The sequence below is a fragment of the Pararge aegeria genome, chromosome 7 (genome assembly GCF_905163445.1).
Source record: "Pararge aegeria chromosome 7, ilParAegt1.1, whole genome shotgun sequence".
In the NCBI taxonomy this organism is placed as follows: domain Eukaryota; kingdom Metazoa; phylum Arthropoda; class Insecta; order Lepidoptera; family Nymphalidae; genus Pararge; species Pararge aegeria.
Window position 1 is genome coordinate 13,282,232 of NC_053186.1, and position 22,636 is coordinate 13,304,867.

The 22,636-nt window shown below is 35.9% G+C and overlaps 3 protein-coding genes across 4 annotated transcripts in view; 1 reads left to right on the plus strand and 2 right to left on the minus strand.

Moving 5' to 3' along the window:
* LOC120624890 (alpha-N-acetylgalactosaminidase) overlaps nucleotides 1-3,003 on the plus strand; it is a 36,572-nt gene extending 33,569 nt beyond the window's left edge. The window contains exons 6-9 of the mRNA XM_039891656.1: nucleotides 318-515; nucleotides 1,259-1,423; nucleotides 1,877-1,949; nucleotides 2,357-3,003. Coding sequence (XP_039747590.1) covers nucleotides 318-515; nucleotides 1,259-1,423; nucleotides 1,877-1,949; nucleotides 2,357-2,466 — 546 coding nt within the window. The 3' untranslated portion in view covers nucleotides 2,467-3,003. The remainder of the gene's footprint in view (nucleotides 1-317; nucleotides 516-1,258; nucleotides 1,424-1,876; nucleotides 1,950-2,356) is intronic.
* Nucleotides 3,004-3,101: 98 nt separating this feature from the next.
* LOC120624891 lies at nucleotides 3,102-22,636 on the minus strand. Of its 2 annotated transcripts, none has more exons than XM_039891658.1 (3): nucleotides 22,531-22,636; nucleotides 3,466-4,955; nucleotides 3,102-3,264 (listed from the first exon to the last, which is right to left on the minus strand). In XM_039891658.1, the coding sequence occupies exons 2-3, from the start codon at nucleotides 4,893-4,895 to the stop codon at nucleotides 3,150-3,152; spliced, it is 1,545 nt and encodes a 514-aa protein (XP_039747592.1). In that variant the 5' UTR covers nucleotides 4,896-4,955; nucleotides 22,531-22,636; the 3' UTR covers nucleotides 3,102-3,149. The 2 variants fall into 2 exon arrangements, with proteins under 2 accessions (XP_039747592.1, XP_039747591.1); XM_039891657.1 differs by lacking the exon at nucleotides 22,531-22,636 and adding an exon at nucleotides 6,031-6,100.
* On the minus strand, nucleotides 7,883-9,260 carry LOC120624892. The gene has a single exon (XM_039891659.1). It carries the CDS (start codon nucleotides 9,167-9,169, stop codon nucleotides 7,952-7,954), a length of 1,218 nt encoding a protein of 405 aa, XP_039747593.1. The 5' UTR covers nucleotides 9,170-9,260; the 3' UTR covers nucleotides 7,883-7,951.

Sequence of the window (22,636 nt, forward strand, 5' to 3'; positions counted from 1 at the left end):
CGGTAACTTCTAAGGACATATCGGGGCCTCTCTTGTGCGACACCAAAATGGCTCATTTCGATTCTGCAATTTCATATGATGCAGCTGGTAGGCAAGGCAACTTGTGCAACAAGTTGGCATCTTCCCCGGTTCGTAAGAGCAAAAAGAACGCTCTTTTCGCAAAAAGAGTACTCTGATCGCTAAAGACCCGAGGTCCTATATCACAGGGCTATTAGATGCATGGTTAGAGACGGAGTTCAAGTTCCATACATAATTTTACACTACCTAATATTATAAGGAATTTAAGTATGCTTCATCATGGAATTTATCTCTTTCAGCTAATCATTGGCAATTTCGGTCTATCATATGAGCAAAGTAAGACGCAGTTTGCGATTTGGGCGATTTTGGCGGCGCCTCTGCTCATGAGCGTAGACCTGCGAACCATCAGACCGGAGTACAAGGCCATTCTGCAGAATAGGAAGATCATCGAGGTCGACCAAGATCCTTTGGGTATACAAGGGAGAAGAATATACAAAGTGAGGCTACAGATATTAAACTTACACGCAAAATTTAAAAAAAAAATCGACAAATAATTATTTAAACATTTCTACTAGATGAATAAGCAAGAAACCAATAATTATTGTATTACAGAGTTTATTACGTTACATAATGAGGTTAACTTTTTATAAAAAGTCGCAACTCGTGACTTATGTACAGTATTTTTTTGCCCATGTCTAAGGTACGGATCGAATTAACATAAATTGACAAAGAAAGAGCTAAACTCACAAAATACAGCATCACGAAAGGACCCAAAATGTAAGGTGCATTTTTTGAAAAAGTTGAAGTTTCAAAAAATACAACAGAATTTTAGAAAGACATTAAATTTATTAAAAGTATAAACATAGGTACAATTATATCAGTAAAATGCCAATAAATTCAAAGATATTCCTTGAAGGCGAATTTTTTTTGGGCATTCCTCTCCGTAACCAACAATAATGTGGTTACAACCTTCAATAACTTTTTCTCTTTATTATAAGACTAAATATTGCCCTCGAACTTCGTCAGCGCTTCTGACAGTTTTTTTAGAAATCTTTATTATTATTTTTTATGATCATTTTCCTGGATTAAAAAGTAGTGTATGTATACTCTCCGTCCTTTCAATTAACTTTATGTCAAAAATAAAGTTGATTGGCTGCTTAGTTAGAGAGTAAAGGAAGGACAAACAAACAAACATACTTTCGCATTTATAATATTAATGAGGACATGCAACTTTTTCCAGCACCGGGGCATCGAGATCTGGTCAAGACCGGTCATACCAATACACGGCCAGTACTATTCATATGCGGTGGCGTTTGTAAACAGACGCACTGACGGCACCCCCTCAGATGTGGCGGTTACTTTGCGCGAACTTGGTCTAAACAACCCTGCTGGATATAGAGTTGAGGTAACTATTTTATTTAACTCGTCCATTTTGACCTTTTGGTTAGAATTCTTTCTAGGGGGTCCAAAACTTTGATATTTCGAGACACAACGATGGGGTTGCTAAGCTAAATGTATGGTTTTCTGACCAACCGTCCCATTGGACTATGAGAGTGAGATGAGAGAATGGACAGTGAGAGAATGAGGAAGTGATGGAGGGAATGAGTTAACCTGTATTTGGATAGTTGGAAAAACTCTGGAAATTTACCACCACTGAGGCAAAATACAATCAGGTTAATTCAAACCCTATAATATGATCGATATAGATTTCAATAGGGTACAATAACGATCGACAAAAAATTACATAATATGGATTAAATAAAATAATAAATTAATAATAATAAATAATAATTAATATATTGATTTTGCTATGGATATAATTATGGATTCAATTAACAATTTGCTGTATCATTTTCAGGATTTGTACGAAGACGTTGACTATGGTGTCCTGTCGCCACAGACGAAGATCAAAGTGAAAGTTAATCCTTCAGGTAGTGTCATTAACCTTAGCTCTGTATGTTTAATTAGCATTATTAGTACAATATCACTTTAGCACTCTCCGCTACTTTGACCTCGTATATTATTCCAACTTATGTTATCTGCAGTGGGTTTTTTTTTAGATTTTTTGTTTTTTTTTTACATTAAAATTATCCCTTATACTATTTAATAACAAACATCGTCATAATCTTTTCAATAATTATACGATCAAGAATTACGTTTTTGATCTATACAGAGATAAAATTTAATTGATTTTTACTATACAATCAATTAATATCTTAACTAATATTTTAAATGCGAAAGTACCTATATTTGTCGATTAAATTTCGTTAACGCAGCAACAGAGGAACGGATTAACAAGTTGCAGCGAACAGCTATTTTAATGTGTTTTTGTTTGCAGGTGTGGTAATACTCCGTGCGGACGCGCAGCCAGCTTTCGCATACAACGCGATACCAACGCGGACGCCGTACACACTCAACGACGTGTTCAGACTCACCAAGAAAAAGTAACAGAGCCATCTAGCGAACACGCGTAGAACAACAAATAGAAACGATCTACAAGTACAATAAAAGATGTCGCTTTAACCATTTTATATTATCACTGTACTGACGGCTGTCAGTGTTCTTTCTTTAAATTTCCTGAATATTCCACAGACCACAGATAAAAAATTCAACTGCTACTGCGATTTTTCGGAATTGCAACATAATATATTATCAGTATAAAATGTTTGTGGGCGATCTCAGTTTTACTCATTTTTGAATATCAATAAGTTAAATAAAATTGTATCTATCTACAATTATGTAAATTGTGTGATCTGTCCAGTGAAATGACGTTGGTTACCATAATGGTTGTTACTGGGTTTTTTTTTATAACTTGCCTTTAGCGTACGTTTTATTTATATTTCTTGATAGTGTGATCGAACGGAGAGTAGTAAATACGAGAATTAATTTTGCCATTATTATGTACCTAGGATTAAGGATGTACATTTTAATTGTCTGTAAATGTAAGGTTTTTTTTGTAGAGAAAATAAATAATTTTACACATAACATTTTACTTTATTTATTTTCTACAAAATTACGTCATAATTTAAATTAAATAGCTTAAACTCTTTTACTGCACTATTTAAAATATATAGTAAACAATTAATCACAAGGATAACAATAATTTTAAGTTTTATATTTGAACTATATTTTTATGCATGGATATTTCTATAGGTAAAGTCAATACCTATAGGTGTTTCACGTCCACTAAATCTGAACCCCGTTGACGTTGTTGGCACTCTCTCTTCCTCTATTATATTGATCCGTCTGTAAATTTATAGGAAATCAATAAGTATATTGTATAACTTCTAAAAATAACAGATTTCGTTCATTAAAACCTCACACAACAACATGAAATGAAGAAAAAAATCATTTAAATTAAAAAATATATACTAAAGCTTATTTTTAACCTGTTTTACTACTAACTGTAAAATAAACTGTCGTACAAAAAAACATTGTTATCATTACCTTTTACGTCTAAATACTATATCTTGTATTATTGTCTCTGGTGTTGTAACTTCATCTTCATTGGGAATTGGGGTTACGGTTATTAATTCTTCCTTTTTAACCGTTAACTTGTTAAGATTAACTTCTTCTAATGTAAAAATACTGTCATTAACAGCTTTTACTGTGTCATTCATGCCAAACAAAGATATAGTCTTGCTTGTCACAATTATAAGAGGTTCCGACGTTATGGTTTCTGAGACCAAATTTTCTGGCCCTTTTATTATCTCTGTAGGATGAATCGGTTTTACAGTTTTATTTACAGAACCATGGAATTGTTCAGTTGCAGTGATAAAATGAATCCATTGCTCTGTATTATTTACATTTCCGTTTGTCGTAGCAGAATTGAGAAGCTTTTCTGTTTTGTTGTCAAACAACTTATCCACTGTATTTGCAACAACTTCTGCTTTTTTTTCTTTAATTTGAGAATCATCTTTATTTTCAATTTTCATTGAATAGAATGGGGTATCTGTTTTGTTTTTCGAATGTAATGTTTCGATATTGGTAATAGATGTAATATTTTTTTGTGTTATAGTTACTGAATCATTTAAGATTTCTGTTGTAGTTTCTAGATTAGCCAATGATTCCTCTACTTTAGCAAAATAAATAGGTTTTTCTGTTGTATTTACAGGAGAAATTGATTTTTTTGAAGTGGTAACCGTGATAATTTTATTTTTTTCTGTATCCTGTGTAGTAATAGAACTCATATTATTTTTTATTTTAGTTGAAACAGAATCTCTGCTTGTTATGGCTTTTTCTTTCAATCCAGGTCGAATTCTTCTAATCTTTTCAAGAGATTCGAGGATCGCTAGTTTAGATTTTGATCGGACTTTGTCAGTATTGAGTAAAGTATTGATGGCGATACTTTTAAATTGTTGTGAGGCTGCAGTTGCTAGAGGATATCCTCGTCGTCTATTTAACGGTCTTTGTTTACTAACTTTTCTTTTAGTCTGCCTTACTTCATCCATAGCTCCAATATCTGTGAAATTTATGAATCTATCTTCACCACTCTCTGAGTTTAAAGCTGTATTTAGTGTATTTTCGTTCTTAATTTGGGATTTCAAGCGATTCTTTGCATTTAAATTCCTTCTTTTGCTAAAATTAGTTTGAGTTCGAGAGTGTATGTAATGAACTGCATGGGGCTTAGAGGTAAACTTCTGGTTTCTCATAAGCGGCCGCCTGGTAGTCGATATATAAGGTGAATTATTGTTTTCCGCTGATATGTCTTTTATATCAATTTTCGGCATTAGACGGTTTTTTATTTTCAATTCCTTAGCTATGTGATGCGATGAAATAGGTGACGATGTTACATTTTGTTTTATTGCAGATGAAATCTCAGTTTTTTCCCTTACTGCAGTATTTTTTACATTCTTTTGTTCTGTTCTAGCTTCCATCGTTATGTCACTACTTCTAGTTTTGACGGAATCAAATATGACGCTAATTACAAGAAATATCTGAAACGATTACATCAATTTTGTTAATATTGTATGAGTATTAAAATCATTTCTGGCTGACCTCTAATTGGCTACTATCGCCTTATCTATAAAGTGGCTTGGAATTTTTATCGATCGCTGGAGCACTTTGTTCTTTAGCGACCATTTAAGTGCTTGGGCCAGCTGTTAATGAGTCTACTGTGCTTATGTATGGAGTTGCTTTGTAAAACGCCCTGGTTGAAAAAAGTATAATATACAGTAACAGCAGGTACTAATATATTAACTGTAATCCTCAAAGGCTAACTTTTTTTTGCCTGATTTGGTCATCGAATCTCGGACTTCGTAACACGCAGTCGCAGAATTAGGCCAACGGGGAATACATTACGATATTATTGGGAAAAAATGTGAATGCAAATATTATTAACTACCTCGTTGGTCTTGCGGTTAGCATGCTCAACAAGTGATTGCGAGGTACTGGGTTCAATTTCTCAGAAATCTCAGAACCAGCTTAGAGTTTGAAATTTGGCATTGTGCTCGTCGTGCCTAGGAAAAATTGCTAACCAGTCAGCTTCTGTCCCGGTTTTTATCACTCATATGTGATTAAAATCGTTAAAGCGCGATAACGCGCATAGGAGCAGCGTGGTGGGTCTATGCTCTAAAACCGTCTCTGCTATAAACCTGTGCCGTGGGCGTTAATAGGTCAATAATGATGCTAGATATATTATACATTTGTTTAGTTTATGTAACTGATGCTGATGTTGACATGAAATTTGGATCACAGATAGTTAAATAGTACATGGGTAGTTTAACTTTCATAATATGATGCGTAGTTAAAACATTTTTTTTACAAAACCTTAATTTTGACTGGGGAAGACTTTGACCATGGCTATCAGTTACTTATTCAGAGTTCCGATAGTAGGCCGCGTAAAAACTATTGGTATGGGTTTAAATATAAATGCCATACACCTAACAGGTTAACCCAAGTCAACCAGGTTAGATTGTGGTCTAGGGCTAACTTTAAGTTGAAAAAAATGTATCGAATAAATCTTTAAAGAAACGTAATAATAAAGAAATTAATATAATTTTGATAACTCACCAATGCGATCTTCATTGTGCAGTGGTACAACAAAGTAACAATTTTAACACAACTTTGCACAGAGGATACAAGCTAAGTGACTTCAATTATTGCAAACTTAATGTAGATATAGGTCGACTTACTGCCATGTATCAAATATAATTACATACTTAGAGGCTATTAGGAGTAGGTAAGTACCTTCAATTGGTTTCTGAGTAGAGATAATTAGAATTTGAGAAAGCTTCCATTACATTTGAGTCCATATTCTAATCACCGTCAATATATTAACGCATCAACATTGTTAATACAAGATAGTAGCCCTAGACGCGGTTTTGCTCATGTATACTTCCTACATATATATAAAAGAGAAAGTGTGTGTGTATGTTCCGTATAGGCTCCGAAACAGCTGGTCCAATTTCAATGAAACTTTCAGGAAATCTGCGGATTGACCTGGCGAGTAATCCTGTAAAGTTTGGTGACGATCGGAGCACTCCTATTTTTGAACTGTCAAACTGTCAAATACAGCTTTTATTTACTATTATGATATTCTATTGTTGGGTGTACATGGGTGTAGATAATGATCTTCACCCGCTCGAGAAGAGAATAGAAGAGAATGAATACGGAGAGAAATAAATGATTTAATATATGTATTATGAGACTTAAATTAAAAATTTAATGATGTAAGTTTATTGTTTGAATAAAATAAAGCAAAATCTAGCACGGCGAAGCGGGCTGGGTACGCTAGTATAATATAAACGTAAACGTTTGTAGGAAGTCGTGATAGCCTCGTGGTTAAAGCTTCGGTTTCCCTTTCAAGATGATCGAGTTCAAACCCCGGCACGCCCCTCCAACTTTTCGGAGTCATGTCATTTTTAATTAAAGGAATTCAAAATATCATTTGCTTTAACGGTAAAGGGAAACATCGTGAGTAAACTTTCATGCCTGCATGAGGATGCATGCATGCCGGCATGTGAGGGTACGAACCGATTAAGCTTATGGCTTTCATAAACTGCCATACCCCTAACAGGTTAGACTAAATCATAACTCAGTACCAGGTGAAATTGCAGTCAAGAACTGCTCGTAGTAGTATAAAATTTAAAATAAAATGGGTTGGGTTTCTGCTGACATCACTAACTACGCAGTAAATTGTTTGGATTTTCTTACAAATAAAAATTATACTGTATATTGTTTATATATTATTCTGTATATTATAATCTGTATATGTATTATTATTTATTCCAAAAACCTTAAAATCTACAAAATATCATTAAAAAGGTTAATAGACCTAAATTAGGTCTATTTTATGGGAAATATGCAGTTTTTAAGGAAACTATATGCATACATATATGCAACTTTTAAATTGTACGTATACAAAATTACGATACGTACAAAATCAACAAACACACAACAACACGCGTTTTTTATATTTGTAAGAATTCTTTTAATCGTTAGTACAAAATCTCCAAAATAGATTTATATGTACAAAATTTAAGTAGCGTAAATGGGATAGGTACTTTTAGTATTCTTATCCTACGCATTAAAACCTTTTTTTTTGTTATATATTTAATTTTATTAGTAAATTGTATCTGCTTTAATGATTACCGTTTAAATGTGTCACACAAGGGTCGAAGTGGCATGTCCGGTATGATAACAAAACATATTTAACCGAGGACATTCAACCTTTAAACTGGTAATCAAACTTCTTTAATATTCCAGAACAAAGACCAACGAAACAAAAGATTTCACTAATTAATCTACATCAATAAACCTGAAACTGTCCTGACAAATGTTTTTGCAGAAGAATAATTCTCGAGCTTCGTTTGCAGTACAGTACGGATTGTTGATACCAACGAAGTAATAAAAACCTTTAAACTGTTAAACAAACTTCTTTATTTTCCAGAACAAACACTTTCATTGAACGGAAAAGATTTCACCAATTAAACTACATCAATAAACCTGTCACTTCAAAATCTGGCAAATGTTTTATAGTGTTTCTAAAATCAGCTACTGTACAACAGAACGCATATCCCTCAGCAGGATTATCTGGGTGCCATGATAGCCAGCGGAAGTTTCCAGATCTACAAATGTCTTTGCAGAAGAATAATTCTCGAGCTTCGTTTGCAGTGTAGTACGGATTGTTAATACCAACAAAGGCGATTCCACGCTGTGTTGAAGGCTCATACACAACCTTATAATAATACTGTGGTACTCTAATAACTTGATTATTATTAACATCACTGTAAAGGTATATTTCGACTCTGAGACCTAAATGGTTTTTAAGTTCCGTGACGCCGTAAGTACCTGTATAAACGATGGTATCGTAACCAGCATAGTGAATATGGTTCCTGAGATCAACTTCTAATGTATTCCAGTTTCCGCCATTAAATCCAGTCCACTGTGGAGCACAATTGACGTAGTGAAAAGTGGCACGCTCGCTAAAAGCGAAAACGAAATCTGTTTTAGCGGCCAAATGACCTCTTGATAAGTGTTGACTTTCAGTAACGTAAGTTTCAATCAAAGGTCCGACGTATTTAGCAACAGCATCTCTTTGGTTTTTAGGGGAGAACAGAGTGTCTACTGGGACACCTCCATAATGACCGTCATCTACAAAATATGGCCTGTCAACTTTAGTTTGATATAACGCGTTGTAAGGCTTCTGTGTATATTTTGAGTAAATTGGATTCAAATTACCGTGATCGAAGCAAGATTCGAAGACGGGATAGAATTGATTTTGACTTCTGTATCCAACCTCAACGATTTGATTTCCCCCGAAGCACGTGCGATTTGTGCGTTCACTACAATGGATTGGGCGATTATTATTTGGAGGATCAGAGCATCGGAAGAAAGAGAAACTGGCAGGGAAAGTAAGCCAGTTATCATTCCTAAAATTTTCCCCTCCTGCACAAGTAATAGAAGCAGTTGGAAGATGCTGAGTTAAGCTTGGGTGTGTTATGGTACCCGCTCCTTCACAGCTCAAAATCATCGCCTCGCCGTAATTAAGTTCCACATTACCGTTATTGTCATTTGGTTCTAACAATCTCTCGTTTCTGATAATAACTGGTAGCGGTTGTCCAAAATGCACGCGGCTGTTTAAAATACATCGTTGATTTATTTCTGAGTTAAAAGCGCAAAGGATGAGAAAATAAAACCGTTGCCACATGCCTTATTCTTTCATGAATTTCATAACAAATGGTTCATTTCATTCAAAAACTGTTAAACTAGAATTTATAAATATTTATGTTGATTTTTTGGCATTGATTTAATATGTGACACTGTTTATTGGTACAAAATGATTTTGACGTAATTAATAATTATACCCACTAAGCCAAAAGAGCAAAAGAAGAAGAAGTAGTTTTTGCACAGAGCCGTAAGATAATTTGATTTATTATCTTACTCTGCGTAAGAGTTTTTTTTCAATGAAGTTTTATTACGAAAAATCTAAAAGCGTTTTCGGTTAAATAGGTCAGAGCAAAATGCACAACAGATGATATAAATGGCATAAATAATAAAGTAGATAATATAATTTATAGTAAACCCCTAAATAGATGTAGTGTTTATATGTCCAAAACCTTATTTGCCAAATTTATACATTTATATTTTATTATAATACAAAATAACATAATATTTAATATTTCAACCCACTTCCTAAATAAGGCGGAAATGCGTTATGTATCAAAGCACTTTGTGACGTCCATTTGGAAACCACGTAAGTAGTACTTACAAACTATAAATTTTTCCGTCACCAATAAGTTTGTAACGCACTTTTTTGGTTCTGTCATAAAAATAAATTATATCTAAGAAGGCAATGAAGAAGAAAGGGAATAGGATTTTAATTTACCCAGATTGGATTTGCATATGCGACTATCGTTTTTATTAGTCGCTTTTATTTGCCTGGCTAAGTGGTGGTTTAAGGGGGAGGTTTTAATCCCCGGTGAGAATGCAGTGGGCCGGACATGTTCAACGCATGGGCGATTATCGCCAACCAAAAAACATTATCGTATATACATCCAAGCCTGATGGGCGGAGATCAATTATAACCATCATTATAATATCAACCCATTAACGGTTAGGTCACGGGTCTCCTCCCACAATGAGAAAGGTTTAGGCCGCAGTCCACTATGCTGTTCCACGCGGATCTGTGGACCGGCCCAGTTTGATGGAGATCAATCGGGAGGCCAAAATTGCACTGGATGGACGGAGTAGACCAAGATGCACAAGCCATTGGCATGCGATCTGGCGGACATGATCACAAGAGATAGGTGGAGAGATCGACTAGAGTAGGCCCGAGCCCACAGAAGGCTGTAGTGTCAATGATGATGACCATAGATATGTATGAGCACTTCACTTCATAAAAGCATGTTTTAGGCATAAATTAATAAAGACTCTTCGAATTTGAATTTTGAATTTATGGACGTCTGCATCGATTTCTATGCCGAATTTGATGTGTCTGGTGATGTGAATGGTCTAGTCATGCATAGATACCTAAAAAATGCTATTTCTTTTTAATCCAGCGAGTTTTTTTACCTGCAACTTTGCCCGGATAAATGCTTTGTCTAGGATGCTAGGTCACATGTGTGCCAATTTTCATCAAGTTCGGTGTAACGGCTGAGCGACACACACACAGACACACTTTTTCTAACATTTCTAATATTAGTATGGATGGTGTAAGTTGTGCGTTTGTACCTAATTAGGGAGTTTACGTTTTAAATCACGTTGTTATATAAGACACACGTTCAAAGCGTATTATTCCGTTTAGCGACGTGCTAAATAATAATTTTCCACGCTATACCTATAGCTCTCGTTGTTACTTCATCGTTTTTCTTGTAGTGAAATAAGAAAATAAATCATCTACCGCACTGGGCTTCTATCTGAGAGAAGATTTCTGCTCTGTAGTGGACCTGTAATCGGTTGGTAATGATGACGATGTCTCAAGAGCAACTGCTCATTTTCCTGCCAGCTTCTTCCTGATAGAAACTCCGAACCAGTTGTCTTTTATTCCACTACAAGTTGGCCCGTAACTTTGACCTCACCTGCTGATAAGTGATGCAGTCAAGTTAGTAACGGGCTAACCTGTTAGGGGTATGGCAGTTATATTAAACTTATACCCCTAATCGGTTAATACGCGACAACGTACCGAATTGCTAAATCGCTTGGCACTTCTCAGTCGGTAGGGTGATCACTAGCCACGGCAGAAGCCACTCACTAGACCATACCAGAGAAAATTCTGTAATTATAAATTGCCTAAATTCCCCTGCCGGTAATCGAATCCGGGATCTCTCAATTAAGTCAACAGCGCTCACCGTTGGATCAGAGAGGTCGTCCGCCTACGTGATATAAATGAATTTGGAATTAGATTGTGTTGCAGCTACCATACGAGAAATTTTCCACATGTGCATGACGCTTAACATTGACGCTGCGCCCGCGCCAGTTCAGCAATCGTATTAAAAACATTACATTCCCTATATTCGAATTATTCCACTGCAGTCCACGCTCTTTTAAATCTCATTTCCGTCATAACTACAGAGATAAACAGACGCGTATTATACTGGTAGTGACGAGAGTAGATTTATAAATATACATAAATATAGAGTAAACAAACAAACAACTCTCATTTCTTGATATGTAATAGATACAAAGAAGAGATCAAAACTTTAACGTTTCATGTGTGAGACATAATGGATTGTTTTATACGAACGGTAAGTTTAAACTCTTTTATGAACCTTAAGAGAGATATTAATATTCGTTTTGTTAAATTAAAATTTAATGAGGGATTCATTGCGTTTTTTTTATTACATTAATTTAAATTCCACAAAGCAATTAGTAAATAAGAATAATTAATTATCAAAGGCACTCCAATATGAGTAATTTACTAGCTAAGTATTCTTAAATTGATAATTAGTTATTAGGTACTATAAAATTTTAAAAGCAAATGTGCTATTTTATTTTACCGTTAACAGATCCAACGAACGCTTTTGTTCCTTTTAAATTTTTCTTATTATAAGGGCAGTGCCGTGTTGTGTAGCGACAGCCTTAAACAAACCTTTATTAGCTGGCGATTTTGCAGTTTCTAAATTTACTTATTCATATAGTAATCCCTATTAATAGTTTTATTGTGCCTAAGCCCGCCAATCCGCTAAGAGCAGCTTGGTGGATACAGAGTCAAAATGCTTTTGGCATATCATACCAGCCGTCTTTACCGACTTCGTCAACAGTTTGGTACTGCTTCGACGGCGAAGGAAAACATCGTGAGGAAACCTATATGCCTGAGAATTCTGCATAACGTTCTCAAGGGCCTGTAAAGTCCACCAATCCGCCCTGGGCCAGCGTGCTGGACTACGGCCTCAAACCCTGAATGGGTTCATATAATGAAACATATAACTTCTAATAAGCTTTGTATACAAACTTTTACCTGCTATTCTACAACATTTACCTGACCATCGGCATCACATCACCCGCCTGTGGTGATTTTAATAATAATAGGTATAGCTTTCCTTTAGGATTTTCAGTAAATCAGTTTCTCGAGATTAGTGCTATAAACAAACTGTGTGAACCGACTTCACCCGGTTTGTTTTGACAGATCGTATTGCAGTTCAGTTCTCCGGATAATAATAGAAAAACTTTTACGACTTGTTAAGACTACAAAAACGTTGTTAGTCATGAGTCAGTCATTTATTAATTACGTAGAAATTACTGGCCACTTATCCGTGTTCCACTTTCCCGCTTAATTTAGTTTTATGGACTTCGCGTGGACTATTGTACTTTAGGCAAAGCACGAAAAATATAACATACCTACATCCCACTTACTAATATATGTACAAAGCCACGCTTCGTTATGGCTATCGGATACTAATTTAGGAATAAAGGTATTTAGAATCGAACAATCGACTGTTTTTTGAGTTTTTAATAGTTACAAACAAAGAAGCGGTAATAGCCTAGTGGTTAGGTTAAGTTACCTTCGGTTAGGTCAGGCTTGCCGCTAGTATCCGTTGGCACTTCACTTAAAACGCGGTGGGTTGCGCTGAGTGGCGTACATAGAGGGTATGCAAAGGGTATGCAGGTGATATAAAATGAAGAAAGCCTGCAGTACGAGTTATAAAAAACTTAAGGATAGGCATTGTGAAGGTTATAAAAAGCCTACCCTTAAGTATTTATAACTCGAAGTGGAGATTTTACTTCATTTTATATCATCTGCATACCATGTGCATACTCTTTATGCACGCTACTGATTGCGCTGGGTTTTCGTGGGTATTCATACGTAAGCGCATTTCCCAGCGAGAAAAAAGAAAAAGAAAAAAAGGCTTGCCGCTAGCTGGGTCGCGGTTGTGTGCGAAAGCCTTCCCGTGGCCCAGCCACCAGGCGACTGGTTGAAACAACGTGGGGTTTTAGCCGGTACGCGTCCGACATATCCACTGTGCCTCCCCGTGGTGCGGTGGTATCCATGAAGGTCAGGTCGGGCTTCGGCGTTACTTTCAAGGGTACCGAAGATTCACGGGACGCACTTTTCGGAACTATGCTATGCATTTCAGTTAAGCAATTAATATATAACTTGCTTTAACGGTGAAGAAATAACGTGGGGAAACTTGCATACTTTGAGAGTTCTCTATAACTTTCTAAAAGGCGTGTGAAGTAAACCGATTCGCACTTGGCCAGCTTGGTGGAGTGCCCTGTAGAAGCCCGGATTTGGGTAGGTAATGATGAACATACGAAAGCTCATTTTCAATTGATGTTGAGATTTTAAGTCCTGACAAGGAGTGAACTGAACCGATTTTAATGGAACCTTTCATTTCACCTGGACCAAAAGGTCCGCCATTGCGCCATTAAGAGGTAATAATAGAATTGCGTCGGAGATCAAACACTAGATGCCGTCCTGTCAAAACACTATGTCAATTCAATTGGTTTAAACTTTTAAGCATTTTTTTGGTTGGTTTAAACTAATAACCATTAAGATTTGGAATAAACCAACGAACAAACTTTCCCATTAATCTTAATAAAGATATGAAAAAACAGTTGATAAAAACACAGACACTTAAATTTTATGAATGTGTATACTTGGATGTGACCATGAAGCAATCCGTTTGTTTGATTTCAGTTTATGCTGGTGCTATTTATAACAGCAGCCTATGACGTCATGGGCTACATTATACCAGCATCCATGAAGACTGAAGACGAAAACGTTGGAACTGCAGCGTCAAATAAAACAGAGCATGTATCAGACGATTATGTAAAATATAGTTATATAATAACAACATATTTATAGCTGCGTACAGTAGGTGTATAGACACTTTTGTGTCTTATTTTAGCTTTTAACTACAATCTCGCCTTGTGGTAAGTCATGATGCAGCCTAAGACGGTAGCGGGCTAACCCGTTAGGGAGTATGGTAGTCATACCCTGTCCTATTCGTCATACTACACGACATCGCACCGGAACACTATATCGCTTAGCGGCACGTCTTTGTCCGTAGTTTAGTAACTAGCCACGGCCAAAACTTCCCACCAGACCAGACCAGAGAATATTCAGAAATAATAAAATCCCGATTTGCCGAAGTCTTATCCCCGGCAGATAAGACTTCCTATTTTAATTTACAGCGCTCACCGTTGCGCCAGGTGATAAATTTAAGTGGGAGATTTTCTACCAACGTTCACTTATTACAATATTGTTTCGCAGTATTCTCGTTAGATGACGCTTTTTCGATTCCATACAAATCGTAGTTAACTTTCACGCGATTGAATAAATTTACGCAGATAGAAATTCTCTAGAAAGGACGAAATTTTATTGTCTCTCACAGCTTCATCAACTCTCCGAGCGTGTGAAACGGGTTGAAATAATATTATCGGAATAATATACGTGTAATAATAAGCAGGGGTAAACTTCTCCTGTACCCCATTGCCATGCAGGTGCAGATGGATACGTTAATGTTATTGTCAGGGGATATAATAGGGGGATATCGTATTTGTAGCTAACCGTGCTGGTTGCAAACTGGATTTCCTATGAAAATAAACTGTTTAATTTGTATTTAAATGTATTATTTGTTTAGTTTCCTGCCTCCAAAATAAGTTAAGGTATATATATAGGTTATTTAATTTCCGGTCGGTTCCGTTTGAAATAAATGGATCGCCAATCAAAACGTGTTCGGTGTAGGCAACCTGAAACAAATGTCCGTTTTCAATAAAGAAGGTAATTCCTTAGTAAGTAACGCGTAATCAAAGAAGATTCCTAGGCATACATTTACCTAAGACCAATCAATTTTCTATAGGCAACTCATATAACCTAAATTGTCTATGATTCTTGCCACAAGGTGTGGTATTATGTGTTTGTATTATCATATTTTTACATTATATTCTTATATTACTATTTGAATTTTCGAACCACAGCACGGCTAGCATGGGCAGGAGACAATTATATCCCCGGGGAAAAGATTAAAATTTATCTTCTCCCACAGCTTTATCGCCTCTCAGAGCACTATAGAAATAATATCCAAATAATATAAATGTAATATTAAACGGGGGTAAACTTCTCCTATTCCCTTTTCCCGTGCTTTAGCAGGATTACACGTGAATTATATCCCTTGTCAGGGGATATAATCGGGGGATATATCCCCTGTCTGTGCTAGCCCTGCAGCTAGATTGGATTGTACTAAAAATGCCCTGTCCTCTATTGTATTATTACGTTATCCACGCAACTTTTTAGGGTTCCCTACCCAAAGACTCCGTTTGTCACCAGGCTATCTCATAAATCGTTAATTTAGACAGTTGAAATTTTTACAGATGATGTATTTCTGTTGCGGGCACAACGACAAATAGAATCAGAAAAAAAAATATTTAAGGGGGCACCCATGCAACAGACACGATTTTTTTGTGTTTTTATAGATAATGTACGGAGCCGGTCGTTTCACACTTTGCAGGGTTTTTTTTTTATAAACGTTTCTTTCTTTTCAAAGTAATTGAACAAGATACTTAGTTCTTGCTCTATTAGGTACATAGAGCAAGGATCACAGTGTTGATCTTAACTGTTTGTTAATAATGTTTAAACGCATAGTTAATTTTGTATGACTTTGTATTATTATAATGTGACTGAACCAAATTGACCTGTGATGTGAATAATAAATGTTGTGTGTTTTAATTACAAAGGCGTTTCCTTTATTATTATGTTTTAAAGTTACCTATACCACGGAACCTCGTTGGTGTAGTGGTTAGCATGTTTAACTACAGATCACGAGGTCCTGGGTTCGAATCCCGGGTCGAGCCGTTAATTGAGTTTTTTTTCTATTAAACAATTCTTAATACCAGCCCTGAGTTAGGAAACTGTGGGTGTCAACCCTCGTGCCCCGGAGAGCACGTTATCACCGTCCGTTTTACTGTCGCCAAGATTACACGTGTTCAACGCAATTCATTTATTGAAGCAGCATGCTCTAAAACCATCTCTCTCATGAAAGGGGGGGGGGGGGCGTGCCCAGTGGGACGTTAATAGGCTGCGGTTGCTCCAAATAATATATGTTCTCATATCGATATATTATTATATGTATATATATTTTTTAGATACTCTGCTAGCCTGTGACCTGTCGTTCAAAGTCAAGTCAAAAATATATTTATTCAAGTAGGCCCATAGATGGCGCTTATGATTAGATGAAAAATGTGTGCATGGTAGTCAGATGATTATTTGATTTAAATTTAAATTTATTGATAACCATGTTCGTTAACTTAAAACTAAATTAAAAAAAAACTTTATTTATACTCTTTATTTGTACACCACTCAAACAAAGAAACAAGACAAAAAAAGAACAAACACATGAAGAATGAAGCAGGATACAAAAGGCGGCCTTATCGCTAAGTAGCTATCTCTGCCTGGCAACCTTAGCATTAGGAAAACTAAAAAGAAAACAAATAGGTGGGGTACACTATTTAGTACATACATACATATATCTACATACTAATACATAATAAACCAGACTACACAAATAAAAAAAAAAAATAAAAATACTAATACATATCTTAACTTTATTATTTTTTTTTTTTTTTTTTTTTTATATTTATAGACGAGCGCTTGACTGCAATCACACCTGATGGTAAGCGATGATGCAGCCTAAGGTGGAGCGCGCTTGCCTAGAAGATGCCTATTCACTCTTGATTTGAAGGTACTAATGTTGTAAGAACTGGGGAAAATGGAAGCTGGAAGAGCATTCCAGATCCTAGCGGTGCGAATTAGAAACGAAGATGCGAAGCGCTTCGTACGCGTCCGCGGTATATCGACCACGTAGGGATGCAGATCCTTCCGGTGCCTCGCGGTTCGATGGTAAAAAGGCGAGGGGGGAACTAGATCAAATAGTTCTTGAGCACACTCTCCGAAATATATCCTATAGAATACCGAAAGGCAGGCAACCTTGCGACGATGTTCCAAACTCTTAAGTTTTTTATTGGCTAGGTCACCGATGAGCCTTCTAGCACGGCGATCAACCGAATCCAGGGCATCAAGCTGATACTTGGCAGAGCCATCCCATAAATGGGAACAGTACTCCATGCACGATCGAACTTGAGCTTGGTACAAGGTAAGAAGCTGTTCAGGCGTGAAGTACCGCTTGACCTTATTGAGGATGCCAAGTTTCTTGCCAGCTGTTTTTGCCCTGGATTCGATGTATTGTCCAAAGTTGAGGTTGGATGAAATATTGACACCTAGAAGCTCTAGACTGTCGGTAATAGGCAAAGATATACCTCGGAAAGTCGGAGTCAGGGGAAATGGACTCCGTTTGGTAGTAAATAAACACGCTTGCGTTTTGGTAGCATTAAATTTGACCAAATTGGCGTCTCCCCAATCAGACACCTCATTTAAGGTCAGATTAATGCGTTCCACCAAAGCCTCTCTGTGTCCTAAAATTTCAGCACCACTAGCACGGGGACCGGGCATATATCTCTCCGTTACAGTGCTATCATCTGCGTACCCAAAGATACCGGGTTTCAACAGATCATTAATGTGAAGCAGAAAAAGTGTAGCGGAGAGAACAGACCCCTGAGGGACACCGGCATTGATTGCCATTTGATCTGACGAGGAGCCATCTAAGACAACTCGAAAAGATCGACCACTCAGGAAATCAGATATCCAGTTCAATCAGGTATGACAACTACGGCCCATTTGTTAGTAAACACATACACAGACACGGCACCCCGTTGTTTTTTCATCGGGGCTTACTAATCAGTTATTTATTCCTAACTTATTTTAAAAGCAGGGTCGGAACAATCAGTTCTTGGTTCCTAACTTCTTTTAGAAGCTTCTTATATATGTTCTTCTTATATATGAGAGAGTCATTGAGAGATAAATTTAAAGATTTTAAAATAATGACAGTGTATAGTCAGTACATATTTGAAAATTTAATGTACGTCCATAAAAACATTTCTAAATTTAAGAAAAAATGTGACTGCAATAATTTAAACATTAGAAGTAAGAATAAACTTACAGTGCAATATACTAGGTTACATAAAATTCATAATTCGTTTAAAGGAAATTGCATACAATTTTACAATAAACTACCAATTGACATCTTGGAGATGTCTCTTAAAAAGTTCAAAGTTTGTATTAAACGTAAGCTTATAGAAAAGTCCTATTATAGTATAAAGGACTACGTCAACGATAAAAAAGCTTGGGTGTAAATTATTGCTCTAACCAGGTTGCTCTTCTAATAATTTAAAATGACATTGTGAGATGGCGATAACAAAAAAAAAAAAAAAAAACACCCGGCTAAGTTTGTTGTGGGCTTCTTCTTAGACCGGGACGCGTTTGGAACCCTCGTAGCTTTAGTTTTAAGTTTACGAATGTGGTTATCGCCATCATCTCACTACCGTGTAATTCTTATGTACGCATCAAAAGTGCCACCTGTGGGCCTACTTGAATAAAGATATTTTTGACTTTGACTTTGACTTTGACTTTGTCGCAATGACTAACGTCTATTTATAGGTACACAGCATTTAATTCATCGCGTTAAGGATTTTTTGGAATCAAATAATCACCACTAATTATAGTACCATATAAAACATGATGTTGTCATGTTTTTTTACATTATCTATTTAGACACAGTTTATTTCGAGTGATTTAAACAATTTGCTGAAGTTAAACAAAAAATGGCATTCGTTGCGGTAAGTTACAGACTCTATTAACATTTGTCTTTAGTTTGGTCATTGAACTTTCTTTTTATTCCATTTATGGCAGTGACATATTCCTTGTCGGTTTCTGCACGACATCTTACTAGAATGCTTTTCAGCAGGCATGTATTGGTGTGAAGGGTGGTAACTAACCACGACCGAAGCTTCCCTTAAACCGGACCAGACCACGGGAAACTTAATATTCAAAAAATTGATCCCAAATAGCCTTTATACTATTTATAGTGTGAACCCCGAAACGACCCACTTAAAAAAAAAAAATATTTCTTTGTCGATAGAAAATTAACTAAGTTAACGCGGTAATAGCACTCGTATATAAAAAAAAATCTTTATTATTTTCCAGTATATCATTTTATGCATATGCACCTACACAGTATTTGGGGGAAATCCAATTGAGTATAATTCAAAGCTTCCCAAAAGTCTAGATATAGATACTGTATTAGAAGCAAATGGTAATTTTATTCAAAAAAATGTAAAACTTCAAGACGATGGTAGCAATAAAAGAAGATCTTCAATGGACATAAAAAATGTATTACAAACAGATATCACAAACTCAAAAGACAAAGATTACAAAATATCAGAAAACGTTAAATTGAAAAGAACTGCATCAGAAACTGTCCTAGAAAACATTAGTGGTGGATCCACCAATAATAAGACTATTTTATCTAAAGATGCACGGCGCTCAGATAGCGAAATTTCAAAAAAGCTCCCCCTGATTTCAACGGAAAACGGCAGAATTCGACAAACGAACATTATAACGATTCTTTCAAAAAAGTCTAAACTAAATGACACAGAAATAAAAACAAATTGCAATAACTGCGAAACTTCAAAGGCAAAGGCAAACAATAATCTTATAGCGATATTAAATAATGATCGTAAACGTAATGCCAGATCGACGAACGATAAACCACTGGTGTCGAGCCGTAATAATTTACTAAGTATTTTGTTAGATGTAATTAATCTCGTGCAATTCAGAGAATTTAGACTGTCGCCGCAGAGTTGGGATGTAATGTCGAAGACATTCGAATCGTTTTTGTCGATCATGTTTGGACCAAATATAAATATTTTTTGGCCAATATTAGCCAGAACTATTGTTATATTTATGAAGTAAGTATGAAATTATGTTCAATACTCTTTTTATATAATTATGTTGTAGTAGAGCTTTTTGTGACAGAACTCGTCCAGGCCATGATAATTTCTGGCGTCGTGCAGCGTGTGAGCGTGTTTGCCGGTGTTATTACCAGTGGCGTGCACTTCATACATTTACAAAAGCACTGCATACCCAAATTAGTTCATATAACTCGTATTGTAGTTTTCCATTTTGTACCATGTACCTGCATTATGCATACCCTGACCAAAAACCCTGTGCACGCCGCTGGTTATTACCGGTACATGAGGCTCTAACACCTACGCCTCAGAATGATGGACACAGGGCGACACGTCATCAAGGCGTTCTGTATGTTCTTAATGACGTTTGCCTTGAGTGCCCTGCGATGTGTGACTCTGTTTATAGGCAATGGTTATTCACTAACCATCAAGTGGGTCATCTGCTTGATGTCATCGTCTGCTTGGGTCTTGACGGCCGATTTGTGCAGTGGGCAGCGACCCAGCTTTCTGAGTACAAGGCCGTGGGTTCGATTCCCACAACTGGAAAATGTTTGTGTGATGAGCATGAATGATTTTCAGTGTTTGGGTGTTTATATGTATATTATAAGTATTTATGTATGTTATTCATAAAAATATTCATCAGTCACCTTAGTACCCATAACACAAGCTACGCTTACTTTGGGGCTAGACGGCGATTAGTGTATTATCGACTGTCGTAGTATATTTATTTATTTATCTGCTTCAGTATTTATCGGTCCATCAATTACAACTATAAAACTTTTAATGACATTTTAGAATATAATTACTAAAAAGTCGAAAAAAACAGAAGTACCTACCTATGTTAATAACAAATACAATACAAAGTGATGTACTTATTATAGCTATTTATGTTTTAAAGTATAATAAACGTTGTTTTTTTTACTAAACAGGCAAGAAAATACAGACGCAAGCAGCAATATTATGACAAGCAATAATATTATAAACTATTTCATAACATTACATCACTTTTCGCTTTCCAGAATAGTATTAATGTTATTTAATAATAATGCTTTCTGTTCTTTTCTTAATAAATATATAACATGTAAATATCTTTGTTTGTCCTAGATTGCTGACGTGACACAGAAAACCATTTCGATACAGCTTTAGATACATACGAGCAAAAGTACGGCAGTACAGCAATCTTTGTTGTCAATCGTAACTTTTGTATTTTATTGGATGGAAAAGTGACGTGTGCCAGCAAGATCTCGAGATTAATGCTTGCTGCTGCTGCGAAAGAAACTCATGCGAGAAGAAACTTGTAAAAAACTTGTACCAATAAGTAGGTACATTGAGTTTAAATTTTTGATACCGAGAATTTTTTATTAGAATTTTAACAGTCCATGATATGTTTGTGTTACGTTTTAATTATTAATGATAATTTGTTTTGTAATTTGTATTATTTAATTCTTTTACTTGTTAACATTACATTTTTATTTATTCAGGAAAAGGGGTCCGGTTTTTTTTAATAACAAACGAGAGTTCTTTTGCGAAACTATATTTGTAAAAAAAAACTGTGTTTGACTACATACATAAATCTTGTAGTGATATACAAACTTAACTTATAAAATATATATTTATAAGGATCCAAATTAAGAGCAAGTTTGATAAAAATGTTTTCATATGATAGACTAGTCTTAATTTTAATGTCTTTCGGGGTATGAAATGAATAATAAGTATTCAACTCAGGGTTAATGCTGTCTATGTTTTGGACGCTCCTAACTGATGATTCTTCAAACCCCTCGAGTTCGAACTGTAAAAAATATATTCTTTTTTGGTTTCGAAGGGTCACCAAGGGCAATCGCCACTAGCAATCACCCCGTAGATATTTTATGCATTTTATTTATCCTAAATATCACTTCTCTATCGGTACATATAACGAAGCAAAATTCCTATTGAGCATATATGTGCCTACAAAATAAAAAATTTACATGTTGAAAGATGTTTGGTTTTTCGTACGAATTAAAGCGCGCGTATTCCTCTTGTTTCCCTTCTTAATACTCCTACTCGAGACACTGAAAGCTTATACTGTTGCATGTTGCCTTTTACGGCCGGTCACCGAAATCGCGCATGCGCACGTTCGCCATGGTATATAGGGCTCAAGCGGAAATAGATAACTACCTAAAGTTCAATGTAAAGGTGTGTTCCACTTTTGATCGTTTAAAATTAGAGCGAGATAATCCTGGCCTGTCATTCAATTTGAGAGAGGCAAAAAAATGGATTTGATGTTACCTTTCACGTTGAGAGAGAGGCCCACAGGTCCTACGTCATGTCCAGACTCTTTTAAATCTCATTCTTGTAATAACCTCAGAAATAACAAACGCGTATCACTATTTAA